The sequence below is a fragment of the Dermacentor variabilis genome, chromosome 6 (assembly GCF_050947875.1).
Source record: "Dermacentor variabilis isolate Ectoservices chromosome 6, ASM5094787v1, whole genome shotgun sequence".
Lineage (NCBI taxonomy): Eukaryota > Metazoa > Arthropoda > Arachnida > Ixodida > Ixodidae > Dermacentor > Dermacentor variabilis.
In genome coordinates, this window is record NC_134573.1 from 115906696 (window position 1) to 115925205 (window position 18510).

Here is an 18510-nt window from a genome sequence, read left to right on the forward strand (position 1 = left end):
ATAGTGCCTACCTTATTATTAACAGCACAGTATTCTATTGAAAATACTGCAAAGTTGCAAAGCCGTTCAAAGCCACAAGGACGAAGCTAGGCAAATCCATGTACTAACCGTCATTCTCATGCTGGCTGAACCACTCCGCTTGCAGCTCCCGTAGACACCAGCGCCACAGTTTCCTCTAGTAATTGTACGAAACTCTGCGCGCTGCATTACTCAGTTGACGACACACACAGCTGCTAGGCTGCTGCAGAGACCTTTGCCATCTGCCAATTGTGAACGAAAGTGGTCTTTGTTTGGAAATGTTTATAACTTTAAAACAGATTCACAAGCAAATGTGTTTGAAAACTTATCTACGTAAACCAAATTTGATAGTGGAAGCAGCTGCGACTGATTCTAATGAGAGTGGGTCTAGAGAGAGTGACTCGGACAGTGTGGGACCTTTTTCTGTTATCAGATTACCAACCTTTTGCAGAATACAACAAGGCATTCGTTCAATTGTATTTGCATTCTCAGTGTAATTGTCACATGTAATTAAGAATAATTATTTTCATTGCTGAAACAGTAAATATAAGTATTATTACTGGAGCTTTACTGAGGTTTAAATTTTCCTCTGAATTTCTCAAGCTTCCTGAAAAAAAAAGAAAGTATTTTTTTTTCTCCCACTCGAAATTTCTGGAAATTCTGCATCCCTAGTTAAAGCATATTAGGACCCATGCACACTAAGCCAGATCTGCCGAGCGCAGGGCTACATTTATTTTGGGGTCTCCAAGGGTCTTATATGCATTGCATATTCACTGGTTTTCTTTAGTCAGCATCGTCACAATAGAGCCGTGTAATGCAGTGAAGCATATGCGAAACATTATGGTGAAGCGTATCAAGAGTTGAAAGGAGCCACTGTCATGGTGAAACACGGTACGTGTCACTTAATTATACACATGTGCACATGCCGTCCCCAGTCATAGTACGAGTGCCGAGCCGTATAACAACTGAACTGGCAGCCATTCAGAGCTGTTTCTGATGTTGCTGTGGTGATTTGTAGCCTTCCTCACGGTTACGGTTTCCCGGCTGTTATGTTTCTTTCCCGTGGTCCCTTGAAAAACGCATCAACGGTGTTCTACTGTATAGTGGAATCAATCACAGCCTGACAATCAGAATTTAGCGTGTGCATTACTCCAACCAATATTAATTGTGCAAAAGGTACTTCATTATTGCTCACAAATCACTGTTATCATGTTAACTAGAACTCTGACGGATTTTCCCTAGGGCCTTGGGTCACAGGATAAATATGTCATGCCACACTGGCGTGCTGCGAATAACTCCGCGTTTCATGTTAAAGGTCAGATGCTTCACACAGCTGTCACAATCCTCCAAATGCGCGCCATGGGTGTCCTTGATTCAGCGGCAGTTCAATCAGTGTCACCATTATTAGCTAGTGTGTGCGTAGCTGGCATCAGGCAGCCAAGCTGATGATTAGAACTACCCACACGCACGATCATGATGCACCTGGTTTAACAAGGTGTGCTCTTATGTTGGAACTGAAATGGGCGTCTGTATTCTAGCTGCGCCAAATTTGTGCAGCAACACTGATGTTCCCCGTTGCGTCAATGCCACCCATTGCATTTCATTCGCGCAGCAGCGAAGGGTTGTAACATTAGACGGTGCTGAGGTTGAGTGTGTTTGGCCCCTCAGAGAAATTCGTTAAGACTTCCCCTCTGTGAGCACACATCCGAAGGCACAACACGATTTACTCAACAAGAAGCAGTACCTTATGTCTGGTTCTACAACCTAGGAAAGGTATCCGCTAAAAACGTTTAACGATGCTAACCTAACCCAAGCTTTCTTCAGAACTATTAATCACTACAAACTCTTTGATGATCAACAGCAACAAATGAAGTCCAAATGCATTGCAGCCAAGAAAAGACTGACCCTCTTCTCAAGTGCTCCACTATGCACAGCTCTAGAGGAAAAAACTGACAAAACAGAGACAATTATGCCCTCAATTTCCATTTCATAGTAAAAGAAAAAAGAAAGCAAAGTGCAGAGGAGCTCACCACAGCCGGCGCTGATGTGGCAAATAAGCTTGGGTGGAGGTAGTGGTCGTCTTCATCGTCAGACTCCTCATTGCCTGCAGCAAGCAGAAGTGAAAGGAAGCAAACGATGCTTTAGCTGTGTCTAGAACAGACCAATTTCACCACATTCAATGTGCGAGCACAACAGCCCTGCCAGTGCCATGATGCAACCTAAGTTCAGTCAGGCATGTCTGGACAAAAATTACTACTTTTAATGAAAAAGATACTGCAGCTGAGCCTGAAGGGCGAAGCATTGACAGTGATAGCAATGAGGGTTGTTATCTGCTCAGCCATACCTGCACTCCCCCATCAACGTGCCCTGCCCCTTCACCTGACACAAATGCAGATTACACAGTCTACGAGATCAGCCCACTTTACTCGGCGAGAAATCGATGGAGGAGGCGTGCCAAACAAACCCCAAGAAGGAAGGCAAAGAAAGGTTCACTTTAATAAACGAGTTATGTGGCTGAAGGCAGATACAGCAGAACCTTCTTCATATGTTTTGGAAAAACAATGAGAAAAACCACACTAACCAGGAGAACGTATGATGCGAAGTCACAAAAAAATTTGGCAGACTTAAATGTAGTTGGCATTCTGCGAATCATTGCAAGCAGAATCCTTTAACGTGTCCCGAGCTGTCAGGGCTCGAGCGGCCAGAGACTTGCATTGTTGTTTTTGCAGCTTTGGCAAGTACGTATACGTTCATAGAGTCCAGCCTGGGTCAGCAGCTTCTTCAGGCGGGGCATTCTTGTGGGAAGTTTTGACGTCTCCACTCGGTCCAGATCATTACAGCAGCACAGTAAAATTTCGGTGATACGATACCGCTTGATGCGAATTTCTCGATGATATGAATTTTTCTAAATTCCCGGCCCAAGACCATTACGTCCCGGCTCAGGGTCATTAGCTTACAACGTCCTAAATTTCTAATCTTGCGAACAGCTTTTCACACTCTGGTGATAATACGAACAATCTAGCTGCTGTGTGATCCTCAGTGGCGCCGGTGAGGAGGTCCTGGCATGCCAACACTGGTTGGTGCCAGGCCTGCAGAGTGGCTGCACCGGCCACATTCCTGCTGCCATTGGCTCTGCTGCTTGATCAGTACACGGACAACAATGTTTATAAGTTGGACGAGGCTGCATTATTTTACAAAAGGCTACCAACGAGAACTTGCCCCAAAGGATGCAGCTGCCACAGGAAAAATACAATCCAAGGACAGAAAACCTGCCCTGAGTGGTGCAAATACGTCCAGCAGTCCCAAGCTTCCACTGTTGATTATTGGTAAAATGAAGAAGGCTCGGTGCTTTAAGAATGTGCGACTCCTTCCTAAGGACTACATGCTCTACAAAAATAAAATGTCCTGGATGACAGCAGCAATGTCCGAGGAGTATGTATGGTATCTTGACTAAGCTTGCTGCCGTGGGGCGGAAAGTTGTTTTTGTCGTGGATAACTGCCCAGTTCATGCTGACATCCCTAACTTGAAAGCAATTAGGTTTGTCTTCCTATCGCCGAATGTCACAGCAGCCTATGGATTAAAAAGTGATTGTACATGCGAGGAAAATTTATTGCTGTCATTTGCTAAACAAAATACTCCTGTGCTATGACAAAGGCGAATAATATTTTGTAGACCTTCAGGGTGCCATTCGCCTAATTGTGCATGCCTGGAAGCAGCTGCAGGGCTATATGATCAGGCATTGCTTCAAGCACACACGGTTTTTCGAGCAACAAGACAGTTCCGGAAATGATCTAACGACAGTTGCGATGACATGTCAGATGTCAATTGCATACCGGATGATGAAAGAGAGGCACTGTGTGCCCGCGCGAACGACTCTGGCGAAGACAATGAGAGCAACAGATTAAACTTTGTGGACTATTTGAGTGCTGCACTTGACGTCAAACATCTTAAGCAGACCTGGAAGGAGTTCTGTGGCATTGGACCTTCAAACAAATATGGAGGCGATGTTGAGCCCACCTGAGCACCAGCTTTGCTACAGTGGCCAAGTCGCTGAATGTTCTGCACAATTTTGTTGAGTGCAACAGTAGCAGCAGTGAAAAGCTGTGCACTGTTAGACAACTGGACGACATTGCCTACTGTGCTGTGCTGCAAATTACTCTGCCAGACAGTCGCACATCGACTACTTCCAAGTGAACATTTCGCAAGTGAAATAAAGATGTAGAATTGATCTGCATCATCAAAATTCTACAGTAATTACAGAGTATTAATGGTGACCTTGAGCAAGATGACCACCAATTTTCAGCAGGCATGTTCAGTTCGCACAAGCTGCACCCATACAAGGCGAGCAGGTGAGCATGCATGCCGATAGCATAGTTTCAGCGAGATTGCTGTTTGACAAGGACGCTTGCTTCATGCTTACACGGCGGTGAAGTATAAACAGCATGCAACTTGCAGGCGTCGGTTGAAGGCTTCACAGATGAGCTTTTCCGCAGTTCAGTTCTCGTTTTCCAAGTGAAATTGTCTGGAATTCATTATACTGCAGAAATTAGCAGCCACAACTTCCTGCATGTACAGAACCGGTTACGAATTGCTCGGATGACTGAGCCCAAGACTTGTGCTAATATCAATTGCCTGACTTGGTGCCAAGCCCACTGTCGTCTTGGCACAACACCAGGAAGATGGATGCCCTTAGACAGCGACTTGTGTTGTGCCTTGTCACACGGAAGTGATCGACTGGCAATGTTATTGGTTCCGCGTCGCCTATCAGTGGTGGAACAGCCATTTCACCTCTCGGCGCAGGTTCTGGCACAGACAAAAAGCCAATTTGGCACAGGGTCCAATGCACGTGTGCTTACCATATACCATGCAAATATTACCAGATACTATAGTCGATATGCTGTGGAGACGGGTTTGCGCGAGGCTTATCCTCCAAGCGCGGTCAGGAAAGGACATGACGCTCCTCCAAACTGCAAAGCGCAAAGGGCGCTACGGCCGCGTTCGTCGACACGGCGCAGAGAAGGCACCACAGAGGGATCAACAAACACGTGTTTATTAACCCGGAGTGCAACAGTCACGGCTTGTGGGCAAAGGGTTACCGCAAGACCGATTGAGTACATGCACCTGCATTGAACATAACATCATGCAATACAGTCATTTCATGCCATTACACTACAGAAGTTTCGAATAGGGGCCGCAGAGGCTTTGCGGCTACAAGTAAAATAGCTTCAGTGCCACTCCACATGCCCCAGGCACAAATACGATTATGCACTTGCATCAGTTACCCAAATGCAAAACTCGACGACAGAAATTCACAAACGACACAAACTCACCACAGAAGTATTGTATCAACAAACATGGCGCCACCCACTGAAGTGGCGGCTCTTGCCGTGTAGCACATTCAAACTCGCTAATATCATTCTTAACCATGCACCGAGTGCGATTCTGATTGCAGTGGCCCTTTTGCAAAGCCCCACTATCACCCATAAACATTGAAAAAGTTTACCTTTAATCCTAGAATGTGACACCATCCTTCAGCAAACTCTGCAGTACCATGTGGGTCCAATGAACACCGAAATAAAGCACCAGCAAGATGGTACAGCGGTACTACATTATATGTTCGTCAAATAAAATGTTGCAGTTTCACCCAAAAGGTGAAGCATCGGTTGTGATAGCAAATTAGTGGACAGCTATACAAAGTAGCAAGGATAGCAGTTCTATCGGCCATATAAACTTTGAAACATTTGCTTAGTAACTGAAATAACAAGCATGGTGTCAGCGCGCACACTCGCTGTCAAAGCGCTGGTGTGAGCGAGTGCGGCAGCAGAAGCGAGTGAAGCAACTTTCATGCTGTCTATCGCTTCAACCCAAGAGCGGCTATAATGCAGCACACACGAAGGTATGAGCCCTTTCAAGATACAGCACACGCAACCGTGCAAAGTACGCACTTGCTGGCAGAGTCACAGCCGCCCCCTCCCTCCCTCGCTGCCTCCCCGCTTTCCTCCATATATGGCGTGTGAGACTGAGCCGCGATCGTCACTTACCCTTGCATCCAGTCGCGAAATGCGCAGTTGCTGCCGAAGCACAACGTCGCCCCCCCACCCAAACTCCTACCCTTCCATGGCCTTTCCCGCGACGGAAGATGGTGCTTTTGCTATCCGCTTTCTCCTTCGTGCATGCCAGATTGAATCGCAATCGTCAGCTTCCCTCGCACACTTTTACTCGCATATACAGCACACGACGTGCGGCGATGGGGTTGTCGCCCTTGGACAAACATCACGGAACATCACGGTGATGGCAAAAATGCGCCTGGAGTGTACATATAATCACTTCCGTAATAAAATGCATGAATGACGAATCGGACGGGCCCATAGTTTCTCACTATGGATGGGCCTCTGCTTCCTTCTATGATGATGATGATGGCATGCTTTTGGTTTTTATTTCAGTTTTGCTAGCTGAAAAGTATCAATGGAAGGAGCGTTTCGCTTTTATGGATTCTTTGGTGCAGGCTCAGCACAATCTTTCACTAAAATGCCGTTATGGCACAGGATGGCGCAAAGAGTTGCTCTCGGCACAGTTTGGCGCAACTGGCACAGCTGTTCCACCACTGGGCCTATGTGCGGCCAGCAAGCTCGAGATGTCCTCAAGCTACATTTTTGTGGCGTTTTGTCTGGAGTCTATTCCCGAACTGACTGGGACAAATAAAGCATTCATTTTCCTAATTTTACTTATCTAGAAACTCCACTCACATTGAAATTTTTTCCAGTTTTTTTTTTTTTTACAGCTTTGAGTCAACGAGGTTCTAGTGCAATACTTGAATCCAGTACAAATCAAACAGCAAGGACTATTGAATTTGTATTTCAGATTTCTGGTATTCACACAGCCCTAGCCTCAGCTAGTTTCCAATTAAGGTCGCTTCCTGACAAACAGACACACACGCACACTTTATTTCAGTTTACGTCCCTGCCTTTAAAGGCTCACATGAAAAAGCCCGAAATGTGCCCTCAACCACTTTGACCCACTGTTACGTTTCGCCTACGACGCGCGGTAAAGCCGGCGAGGATACAACAGACGCCAGGGCTTCGTTCAAAGCGGCAGACATTTTGGCCCGTTCGGCGCCGCCGCTACGCCTCCCTGCCAAGCGCGTCCAGGCATGTTCCAATGCCACGTGTCTTCATGTGCGTGTGTGAGTGTATGTGCATATTGGTGCCCACGCTTGTCGAAGCGCGGCAGCCGAGGAGAGGAGCTCCCAACAACTGTGAAGCAAGGGGGTCCGAGCGGCGCCGACACGACGGCTGCTCCTCCTTCTCTTCCCATTGTGCCCACGCTTGTCGAAGCGCGGCAGCCGGGGAGAGGAGCTCCCTACAACTGTGAAGCAAGGGGGGTCCGAGTGGCGCCGACACGACGCTGCGCCACCTTATCCCATTGTGCCCGAGCGGCACCGTCACGTGCTCGTCTATAGAGGGGTTCCTTCTTGCCCTCAACTGCGAGAGTATAAAAGCAGCTGCCCCCGGACGCCAAAAGAGAGGGCTCCGATTTCTTCTGTTGAGTAAAGTGCACTCCCGTCTCTCTACTTCGGTCAACCTGACCGCCAACTCTTTGCGATGTTAGAATAAACAAGTTGTTTTGTTGTTACCAGTCGACTCATGCTTTGCCGGGACCTTCGGATGCTTCCAGTTGTACCCCAGGCCGCCAGGCCAACGCTACCCTTGGGGCTTGCGACCCAGGTACAACCACGGGCGTCAGCGCCGAGTTCCCAACAAATCGTGCCAGCGGCGCGATTACAACAACTGTCTGCCAGCGGTGAGATCGCGACAACGGAGGCCAGCAGCGAAGATATGCAGTTGACTGTATGCTGAGCAGCTCAACGACCATCCGGGAGCAGTGCAACGAGCCCTGTGTGATGACTGGTTGCCTGCAGCGGAACGACTGCGCTGAATTCCTGCCTGCGAGGTTTGGTGAGTGCGGGACTTTCTTCTTCTGAGCTTTGCCAGGCTTTTGTTAGTGTCAGAAACAGAGCTGGTAATTGTGGTTGTCGTTGCTGCCGGGTTAGATTGCGGCAAGACAATAATAGGCAGTAGAGAAAGCAGCATTCAGAGCAGCCATGGATTTGAAGTCGTTGCGCAAACCGAAATTGTTGGAGCTTGCAAGAGAGTTGGGTCTGGATGTCTCGGACAAACTCAGAAAACCAGAACTGCTAAAGGCTATTCTTGAGTTAGAGGCTGAGGATGACGAGCTGTCGGAATGCCTTGAGACTATTGAGGAGAGGTCAAAAAGACAGGAGCGCGAAATTAAAGAACAGAAAGAGCGAGAGCAACAAGAGCGCGATCGTCAACACGCTTTGGAAATGAAGCGTCTTGAGGTAGAGATGGAACGCGCTCGTAATGGAAGTCAGGCACACGGTGCAGGAGAACGCGCATTGTTCAAAATGACTGACCTGATGCGGCCGTTTAAGCTTGGAGAGGACATTGGTTTGTTCCTGGTTAACTTTCAGCGAACGTGCGAGAAGCAGGGGTTCTCTCGGGAAACGTGGCCACAGTGCTTGCTCACTTTGTTACCCGGCGAGGCGGCCGACGTAGTCGCTCGCTTGGATAGAGAGGAGGCAGAGGATTTCGACAAAGTGAAATCGAGTCTGCTAAAAAAGTACAGGCTGTCAGCAGAGGCGTTCCGTCGGAAGTTTCGGGAAGATGAGAAAGGCAGAAGTGAGTCATACACAGAGTTTGCGTACAGGCTTATGTCAAACATGCAGGAGTGGCTCAAAGAAGAGAAAGCGTTTGGTGACCACGAGAAAGTTCTGCAGTGTTTCGGGCTAGAACAGTTTTATAGTCGGTTACCTGAGAACGTGCAGTACTGGGTCTTGGATAGGCCAGACGTTTGTACGGTGGCTAAAGCCGCTGAGCTAGCCGAGGAGTTTGTGACGCGTCGGGCTCGCGGAGCTAAGGACGGTCAAAAGGGTGAATTTGGCTCGAAGTTTGAGAGGCCGAAGTTCACACCCATGAGAGCGAAGGGGAACACACGTAGTGCGGATGCGAGTGAAAGCAGTGCGACCGAACGTAAAGAGACGGCGGCAGCCGAAGCCGAACGCAGAAAGCGGTTCGAGATGAGGCAAGCGCGCGTGTGTTATACGTGCCAGAAGCCGGGTCACTTTTCGGCGCAGTGTCCGGAAACAAAGACAAAAGTTGTGTTTTTGTCAATATGCAGCACTGACGAGAACATGAAGCTTCTCGAGCCTTACATGCGAGACCTCCTCGTGAACGGGAAAGAGTGCCAAGTACTTCGCGATTCCGCAGCTACGATGGATGTAGTTCACCCCTCTTACGTAGAACCCCATATGTTCACGGGCGAGTGCGCATGGATCAAGCAAGCCGTGGAAGCTCATAGCGCGTGTCTGCCCGTAGCAAAAGTGCTTATTGAAGGACCTTTCGGAGCGCTTGAGACGGAGGCGGCAGTGTCATCTATGCTGCCCCCCCAGTACCCGTACCTATTTTCGAACAGGTCCGATCACCTCCTGCGCGAGAAGGGGCTTTTGTTTGGTGAGGCTAGTATTCAGGCCTTAACCAGATCGAAGGTTCGGGAGCTCGCTGCAAAGGCGGTAGTTGCGGGGCCGACGTTATCGAACAATGAGAAAGGGTCAGAGGCGCAGCAAGCCGATATTCAGAGCACGCCCGAACTGAATAAAATTGAGTCTGTAACGTTGAAAGCGCCAGATACTGGAGAGGAAATTGCCGATGCGGGAAAGTTAGAAGAGCTATCTGCAGATTTGCTCATCGCGCCTACGTCAGACGGACTTAATAGGTTGCTAAAAGTCAGCCGGTCGGCTTTGATAGCCGAGCAAAAAAAGGATGGCAGCCTAAAAAACGTGCGCTGCAATGTCAAGGAAGGTATCGCCAGGAAAAATGCTCGCTTTGTGGAAAGAGGTGAGTCCTGTACCGGAAGTATCTAGACCGCAGAGGAGTGGAGTTCGATCAGCTGATCGTGCCTCAATGCTATCGTCAGGATCTGTTGCGCTTGTCGCACGGGGGTTCATGGTCCGGACACCTAGGAGTTAAGAAAACTAAGGACCGTCTCTTGCAAGAGTACTATTGGCCAGGGTGTTTTCGGGACGCAGACCATTTCGTGAGGACATGTGACACCTGTCAGCGGGTGGGCAAACCAGGGGACAAATCGAGGGCGCCGTTGAGATTGGTACCTATCATTACGGAGCCTTTTAGACGGCTCGTTATTGATACAGTGGGACCTCTGCCGGTAACAGCCACGGGGTACAGACACATTTTGACTGTGATCTGCCCAGCGACAAAGTTCCCTGAAGCAGTGGCGCTTAAAGAACTCAGCTCAGTTGAGATAGTCAATGCACTACTGTCCATATTTGCGCGAGTTGGTTTTCCTGCGGAAATCCAATCAGATCAGGGCACAGTGTTTACTAGCGCTTTGACGACAACTTTTCTCGAAAGGTGTGGGGTAAAGCTGTTACACAGCTCAGTGTACCACCCACAGTCGAATTCCGTTGAGAAGCTCCACTCCGTCATGAAGCGCGTGTTGAGAGCATTGTGTTTTGAACATCAAACTGACTGGGAGCTGTGTCTGCCTGGGGTGATGTTTGCATTACGGACCGCGCCGCATGCGGCTACGGGGTTTTCGCCAGCTGAACTGGTGTACGGTCGCTCGCTTCGATCTCCGCTTCGGATACTTCGAGAATCGTGGGAAGGCAGGGGCGACGACCCAGTCGTGGTGGAGTACGTGCTTAAGCTCCTCGAACGCTTAAGAAGGGCACAGGAGTTGTCAGGTGAAGCAATGGCAAAGGCCCAGCAGAGGGCCAAGGTTTATTATGATCGGACCGCCAGGGCCCGTCGTTTTGAGGTGGGCGATGAGGTCATGATATTGCGCACATCGCTAAACAACAAACTAGACGTGCAGTGGGAGGGCCCAGCACGAATTGTTCAGAAACTGTCGGACGTTAACTACGTGGTGAGTCTGCCAGGAAAGCGGAAAGCACAGCAAGTTTACCACTGTAATCTGCTCAAACCTTATAGACAAAGGGAAGCAGTAGTGTGCATGATGGTAAACGTTCCTGAAGAGCTTCCGGTCGAGCTTCCGGGACTAGGCTCAGTGACGAACAGGGAAGACACCGGTCAAGTCATTAGTGACCTTATCAGTAAAGCACCGCTGTCGCCTGAGCAGAAAACCGAACTACACCAGCTCTTACAAGAGTTTCAAGGTCTGTTCTCTGAGAGGCCTGGTAGGACTTCTGTCCTTACTCATGATATAAAACTTACCTCCCCAGAGCCAGTACGATCCAAGGCGTATCGGGTGTCACCCCGCCAGAGCGATATTATGGAGGCTGAGGTAAAGAAAATGCTACAGCTCGGTGTTATTGAGGCAGGTGAGAGTGATTATACCTCCCCTTTGATTTTAGTTGAGGTACCGGGCAAGGAACCTCGTCCTTGCGTCGACTACCGCAGGCTTAATTCCATCACTAAGGATCAAATTTATCCGATCCCTAACATCGAGGAGCGCCTTGAGAAAGTTAGTAGCGCTCAGTTTATTTCCACCCTAGATCTTGTCAGGGGTTATTGGCAGGTTCCACTTACAGAAGAGGCTAGTAGGTATGCGGCGTTCATTTCACCAATGGGAACATTCCGTCCTAAAGTGTTGAGTTTTGGTTTGAACAACGCGCCATACTGTTTTTCAAGCCTCATGGATAAAGTGTTGCGGGGACAGCAAGAATTCGCTTTACCGTATCTAGACGACGTAGCGATATTCTCCGCATCCTGGTCTGAGCATATGGCACACTTGCGGGCAGTGCTAACCCGCCTGCGCGAAGCGGGCTTGACAGTCAAGGCTCCTAAGTGCCAGTTAGCACAGGCCGAGGTTGTCTACCTCGGTCACGTGATTGGTCAGGGTCGTCGCCGCCCCTCTGAAATAAAGGTGGCCGCTGTGCGAGACTTCCCGCAACCGCGCACGAAGACCGATATTCGGTCGTTCTTAGGTGTCGCCGGCTACTATCAGAGGTACATCCCCAGGTACTCTGATATCGCGGCTCCCCTGACGGATGCTCTAAGAAAGACAGAGCCGCAAACAGTCGTCTGGGACGAGACAAAGGAAAGAGCTTTTAGCGCCCTAAAGAGCGCCCTAACAAGCCAGCCTGTGCTAAGATCGCCAGACTACACAAAAGGGTTCGTAGTTCAGTGCGATGCTAGTGAGCGAGGCATGGGCGTTGTACTGTGCCAACGGGAAAATGGAGAAGTAGAACACCCCGTCCTGTAAGCTAGTCGTAAGCTGACCAGTCGTGAGCAGGCGTACAGCGCCACCGAGAAAGAGTGTGCGTGTCTCGTGTGGGCCGTTCAGAAATTGTCATGCTATCTAGCCGGCTCGAGGTTTATCATTGAGACGGATCACTGCCCTCTCCAATGGCTGCAGACCATCTCTCCCAAAAATGGCCGCCTCCTGCGCTGGAGCCTCGCTTTGCAACAATATTCCTTTGAGGTGCGTTACAAAAAGGGGAGTCTCAACGGTAACGCCGATGGCTTAAGTCGAAGCCCCTAACGTAGGAATCAGCCTCAAAATTGTTTGTTACTGATGTTTTTCTTCCTGAGGCAGGATTTTTAACATATTGCTTTTGTTTAGTGTTTCAAAGTGATGATATGCTTTCTAGTGCAATTTTCCAATTTGTGGACGCGTTCTGAGTGCTGCTAGACTACTGTAAGGAACTAGGCAGTGGTATAAAAGGGGAAAGAGCCTGGCAGGGCTTAGTGAGGGTTGTGCCGTGCTTGCTGACTGAGCGGTTGAGTTTCAGCGTAGTTCTAACGCTTGCCGGGAACGAGAACAAAAATGTGAACTCTCCCGAAGTCACTTTGCAGTGTCCCGTGCGAACCTGAACGAGAGAACGAGGCCTTCTCTGTGCGCTGCGCTCAAGAAACGTCGAGGGACGCCTGACTTCGGTTATGAGCATCATCGAGCGACATCCCTCCGGACAGCGGATGCAGTCCCCTGTCCATCGGGATCTCCTTCCCCCGGCGGGGCGGTCTGTTACGTTTCGCCTACGACGCGCGGTAAAGCCGGCGAGGATACAACAGACGCCAGGGCTTCATTCAAAGCGGCAGACATTTTGGCCCGTTCGGCGCCGCCGCTACGCCTCCCTGCCAAGCGCGTCCAGGCATGTTCCAATGCCACGTGTCTTCATGTGCGTGTGTGAGTGTATGTGCATATTGGTGCCCACGCTTGTCGAAGCGCGGCAGCCGGGGAGAGGAGCTCCCAACAACTGTGAAGCAAGGGGGTCCGAGCGGCGCCGACACGACGGCTGCTCCTCCTTCTCTTCCCATTGTGCCCACGCTTGTCGAAGCGCGGCAGCCGGGGAGAGGAGCTCCCAACAACTGTGAAGCAAGGGGGGTCCGAGTGGCGCCGACACGACGCTGCGCCACCTTATCCCATTGTGCCCGAGCGGCACCGTCACGTGCTCGTCTATAGAGGGGTTCCTTCTTGCCCTCAACTGCGAGAGTATAAAAGCAGCTGCCCCCGGACGCCAAAAGAGAGGGCTCCGATTTCTTCTGTTGAGTAAAGTGCACTCCCGTCTCTCTACTTCGGTCAACCTGACCGCCAACTCTTTGCGATGTTAGAATAAAGAAGTTGTTTTGTTGTTACCAGTCGACTCATGCTTTGCCGGGACCTTCGGATGCTTCCAGTTGTACCCCAGGCCGCCAGGCCAACGCTACCCTTGGGGCTTGCGACCCAGGTATAACCACGGGCGTCAGCGCCGAGTTCCCAACAACTCGCGCCAGCGGTGCGACCACGACACCACTCACCAGCTGACTCCTCAACGGGAACATAGGTGCCACACTTGATCTGCTCGACGAGGAAGCGGTAGTAGACGTTAAGTGGGTGGTCGAAAGAAAGGAAGCTGAACTGGGGGTTCCCCGCTTGCTTCGTCTTCACCAGGATCTCCATCTGGGCCCCGTGCTGAGACACAAACAGGGCCGTCTTCTCAATGATGGCGTGCAACTTCATGGTGGGGGGCTGCGAGAAACACAAACAGAGGAGGCCAATGACTTTCAGAGCTCTCACTGAAAGCTGCTCCCAAAGCTGTGGCATTGCAGAGGGAAAGGGTGGAGGTCAAGGACTGCAAAATGATCACTGAAACAGAATCTCAGAATGGACGGATGGATGGACTACCTCATTCAGGGTTCGTAGCGGCCCTTGCGAAAGAGAGTCAAGAATATTCAAATGCATTCAAAGCCCTCACAAGGCCTTTTCAAAAACCAAACACTGTTAGTAAACAACAAGCATTTTTTTTCTGTTGTGCATGGAATGAAAAAGTGCTCACTTTTTTCCGCATAAACAATCCCCAGCCACAACAAACAAGATGATTGCCTATCACAAAGATGCTACAGCATAATCGCGTTAATTTGAACCCCTTTAATACAATGTGATGATGCAGTCCCGTCAAAACTATGTGCAAAAACGGCTGGCATATGTTAATTTGAACATACCATGCCACCAACCGTGCTCTCAGCAGCGCTTTCAACCTGACAGTGTGGCCACGTGCTGGCTGCTGCTCCCTTCTCCTGTTCCAAGTACCATATTTTGGTGCACATAACCGACACCAAGAATGACAAAAATTTAGCAGTAAACAGCGAAGTCAAGGGGCGGGTTATAAACGCCAAAAAACGGTGCTTGCAAGCGCTGCTATTGATATTGAATTTTGACTTTTAATGCGAATAAGTAGAGTCGCCGATGGATTTTCATTATATGGAAGCAGCCACAAGATTTTCCAAATTATCAGGCAACCAGAAAATTTTTATTTTGTTGCATTTGAGAGCCAGCAACAAAAGACATGGTTTCATGCCGTGTCGACAATATTTTCACATCAACAGTAGGAAGCGAAGCCAACCATGCTTTCGCGTCCACTCCAACCGACACGGCTGATAGTGCCGGCCGCAGCAGGACGGCACTATGAAGAAAAGCAATAAAGTAGTAGTGGGGAGCGAATGCTTTGTCTGCCTTTCATTTCAAACCCTCTGCGAAACTCGAGATTACGCAACCTCTAGTATTAAACGAGCAGGAAGACAGTGCACGTGATGCCACACCATCTCGATGCCACTCTTTGCACATGCGGCAGATTATCTCAAAAGCAGGGCGTGCGCTGCGTATGGGCTCAGCCGCACTGACAGCCACGCACAGTCATGGCCGCGCTTGAAAAGGAGATGCTCATTAACCTGCCCCGCCCCACCCACCCCACTTCCTCCTCTCGTGCATGCTTGATCACATTACCCAGAGCTCATTCCCCTCCCCCCCTTCACCTTGCTTGCGCAGGAAGACAGTACTCATGGTCCTGCAGTGCGTGATTAGAGAGGTGCGTTCATAAGTAGCCGCTTCTAATTCAACCATTTGACTAGGTATCTGCATCTGCGGATGTTTCTATTTATTGTCTTTGTATTCCTTGACCAAGGTGGTGAAATCTCGTTACAATGATATCGTGTATAAACGCACTTCATTCTATAAAGGTTAGAAATACACAGCATTCTATAAAAACAAATTATAAAAAGATAAATATTTTGTTGTATCAAGAATTTCGTTATATCGAGGTTCAACTGTATTACTGCTCTAGCCTATGCTGCCGTTGTGAACCAGGCAGCGAGAGATGCAGTTGAAAGTGTGCAGCGCTATTTCGAACATGAGGACTGCGCATAACTATTGGGTGTCCTTTTGCGCATGAACACAATGTTGCAAAAAGAGGCTACAATATTAGAAGCGGAGTGCAATAAAGTTTTTTTTTTTTTTCAGCGTTGTAGCATTAGAACACCTGGACACTCTTTGAATAAAACAACTGCTGGTAATTTTTGTGCCTTTCACTTAAATGAAACTTTAAATAAACGGAACAAATTTCTCTCTCCGAGTTCCATTTAAGTGAAGCCTACTGTAGATAAAGTTGTTCACTTCCACTAAATTCACTTTTCAATCCCAGAACATTGGAATTTGCCAGTTGATTACCTTTGCACCCTTTTCTACATTTACAATGACAATGGCGCTGCTTACAATTTCTAGCACAGAGACCAGTTTTGCGACATTTGCTGCAGTGGGGTAAAGGAAATGTGCATGCAGCAGAATTATTCGCCAGTGCTCTCAAAGCTATAAGATTGTTCTCAGTTTTGAAGGAACTACAAGGCATTGGCCTCGCAGACACCAAAAACTATGAAGGTTATCCAAGTCAGGTGCTTTGGCAGCACCGCCTATGCACATGGCAAGAGCCAAGTGAACCTGTAACAGCTACTAATACAATGAAAGAAAGAAAAGGGTTACTCACTGTAGGTACTGACACTGGAATGTGAAGGCCCTTGGGTGCCTTGAATGGTACCTCAATGTCATCTTCTGCAACATGAAGGGAATGACGTGTAACACATCACAAAGTAAGCCATATCCACACACGAACTTGAGGACATGGAAAGAAGTACATGCATGCAAAAACAAGGGTGACACCTTCTGGACCATGCAAAAGATAGGTGGTGAAAATGTAATCAGCCCAGCACTAGGTGCAGGTCTTCTGCCAAATAAGCTAGATACTTGGGAAACCAAGTCAAGACAATCCTTTTTATATAAACAAGTCAGATACTACACGAAAATACCTTGGTTATATTTTAAATATGCTAAAAGCATACACGCAGGTATTGGCTAAAATGAAAATTGTGATCAGGTTATGTGAAATAAATGCATGCAGCGTGCCTCCGAGGAACCAGCAAAGCGTCTCCTGCAGATTCTGACGGTGCTTCATCTTGCTGTGTGACTATGAGGCACGGGAACAACAATGAATTACAGTAGAACCTCGTTCATATGTTTTGGAAAAAAGGTGCGAGAAGAAACAATACTAACTGGGATAACGTACGATCTGAAGTAATCTTAAAAATTTGGCAGGCTCAACTATTGTTGACATCTACATAAAGCCTTGCGCATATCGTTGCGGCACGAGACTCCGACGAGCGTCAAGCTGGTGGTGCTCCGGTGGCCAGAGACGCGTCTTGTTTCGCTATTGTGTGTTGTTTTAAGAGGGTGACGGGAAACCGAAACGAAATCGAGCAGGTGGACAACGCCGGATGCCACCGAAGCGAAATGCAATGCCCACATTGCGCCGCTTGCAGCAGGGAACAGTGGGGGGCACGTTTGGATTATCGCCTACTAATAGCATGCAGTACGCTACCAATGGCACTACGCACCAGGCACTGTAAAACATATAGGTGAAGATGCTTATCGCTATAGGTTTGGCGGTGATACTTTTGAATGCCTCGTGAGACGACCCAGGCGGAGATTCGCTGGTACCGGAATAAAAAACTGTGCGCGCTGTCATTTGCATGTGAGATGAGCAGGTGAGTATTGCGGTGAAGCTGCCACAGCGGGCAGCTACATACTGTACTTCATTGTGCACGCCTCGCGCATTTTCTTGTTTACGTGGGATTTAGCGGCCGGAAAACGTGTCATATGATTGCAGCACTTTTGACAAAATACTGAATGTTGGTGCCGAAAAATCATGTTTTGCGGGAACTTATCAACCGGCAAAAAATGAGCCGAACTGTATTGGGTCATTTTTTTTAGTTAAGTGCGAGCCTTGGCAATGGGAAAACGTACGTAATAGGAATGTATCAGCAAGCTTCTACTGTACATACACGTGCTCTGCACTGCTGTGAATATGTAACCATGCGATTGGTATTAGAGTGCGGGATCGGTTAGTTGGCTTGACGGCTGTAGTCCAACCAAGCCAGGCTGCTGGCCAAAACATGCATGCTGCCAATAGACTTTTTAGACATGAAAGGAGCCGCCATGTGGATCCGTACTCCGCTACTATGGCTGTCAGTCTAGCCTGTGCGTCTGCTCTCACACTCGACTGGCAATAAGGTCTACGAGTGTGAACCCATAGGCAGCGAGCTTCCCATGACGCTTCGTCACCAGCCACTCCACCAGCCGCATTGCTGAGGCTGCTAGGTCTAACCAGCACCACTCAGACTTGTATGCAACCAATTATGTGTGATTAATGACTTATTTAATTAATTAGTCAGGGTGCCGGTTATATGCCAATGTCACCTTGGAGTGTGTGAACTGTACAGCAGTGCTGCTCACGGTGTCGTGAAGCCACATTTCAAGGCAAAGTTCTCTGCCATTCAAAGTTTCCTTATCTCTTTGGAAACTACACCCTCTCCCCACCTCTGCATGTTGAAGATCCCTTCTCCCCATCCTCATGGTTGACCATTCTCCTCTTCTTTACAGATTGCCATTTTGCGGTAAGTAGTTGGCGAATAGTGCACGCGGCACTGGGAAGACTACGTTACCGTGACATTCCTTTGATTTACACAAAGTGCTTCACAATACAGTCAAACCCATTTATAACGATACCGGTTTTGACAATATATTGGTTATAACGATAAGAAGCTGCTGCACCATTGACTTTTGTATGTTTTCCATGGTGAAATAACCCGTTTACTACAATGCCCAGACGCAGCATTATCGGTTATGAC

General features: G+C 48.7%; 1 protein-coding gene across 5 annotated transcripts in view; it reads right to left on the reverse strand.

The window, feature by feature from the left end:
* LOC142585073 (splicing factor, suppressor of white-apricot homolog) overlaps nucleotides 1-18510 on the reverse strand; it is a 56894-nt gene that overhangs the window by 23971 nt on the left and 14413 nt on the right. For all 5 annotated transcript variants that reach the window (XM_075695560.1, XM_075695561.1, XM_075695559.1 and 2 more), the window contains exons 4-6: nucleotides 16314-16378; nucleotides 13816-14026; nucleotides 2049-2122 (exon numbers count right to left, since the gene is read on the reverse strand). In XM_075695560.1, the coding sequence (XP_075551675.1) occupies nucleotides 2049-2122; nucleotides 13816-14026; nucleotides 16314-16378 (350 nt within the window). The remainder of the gene's footprint in view (nucleotides 1-2048; nucleotides 2123-13815; nucleotides 14027-16313; nucleotides 16379-18510) is intronic.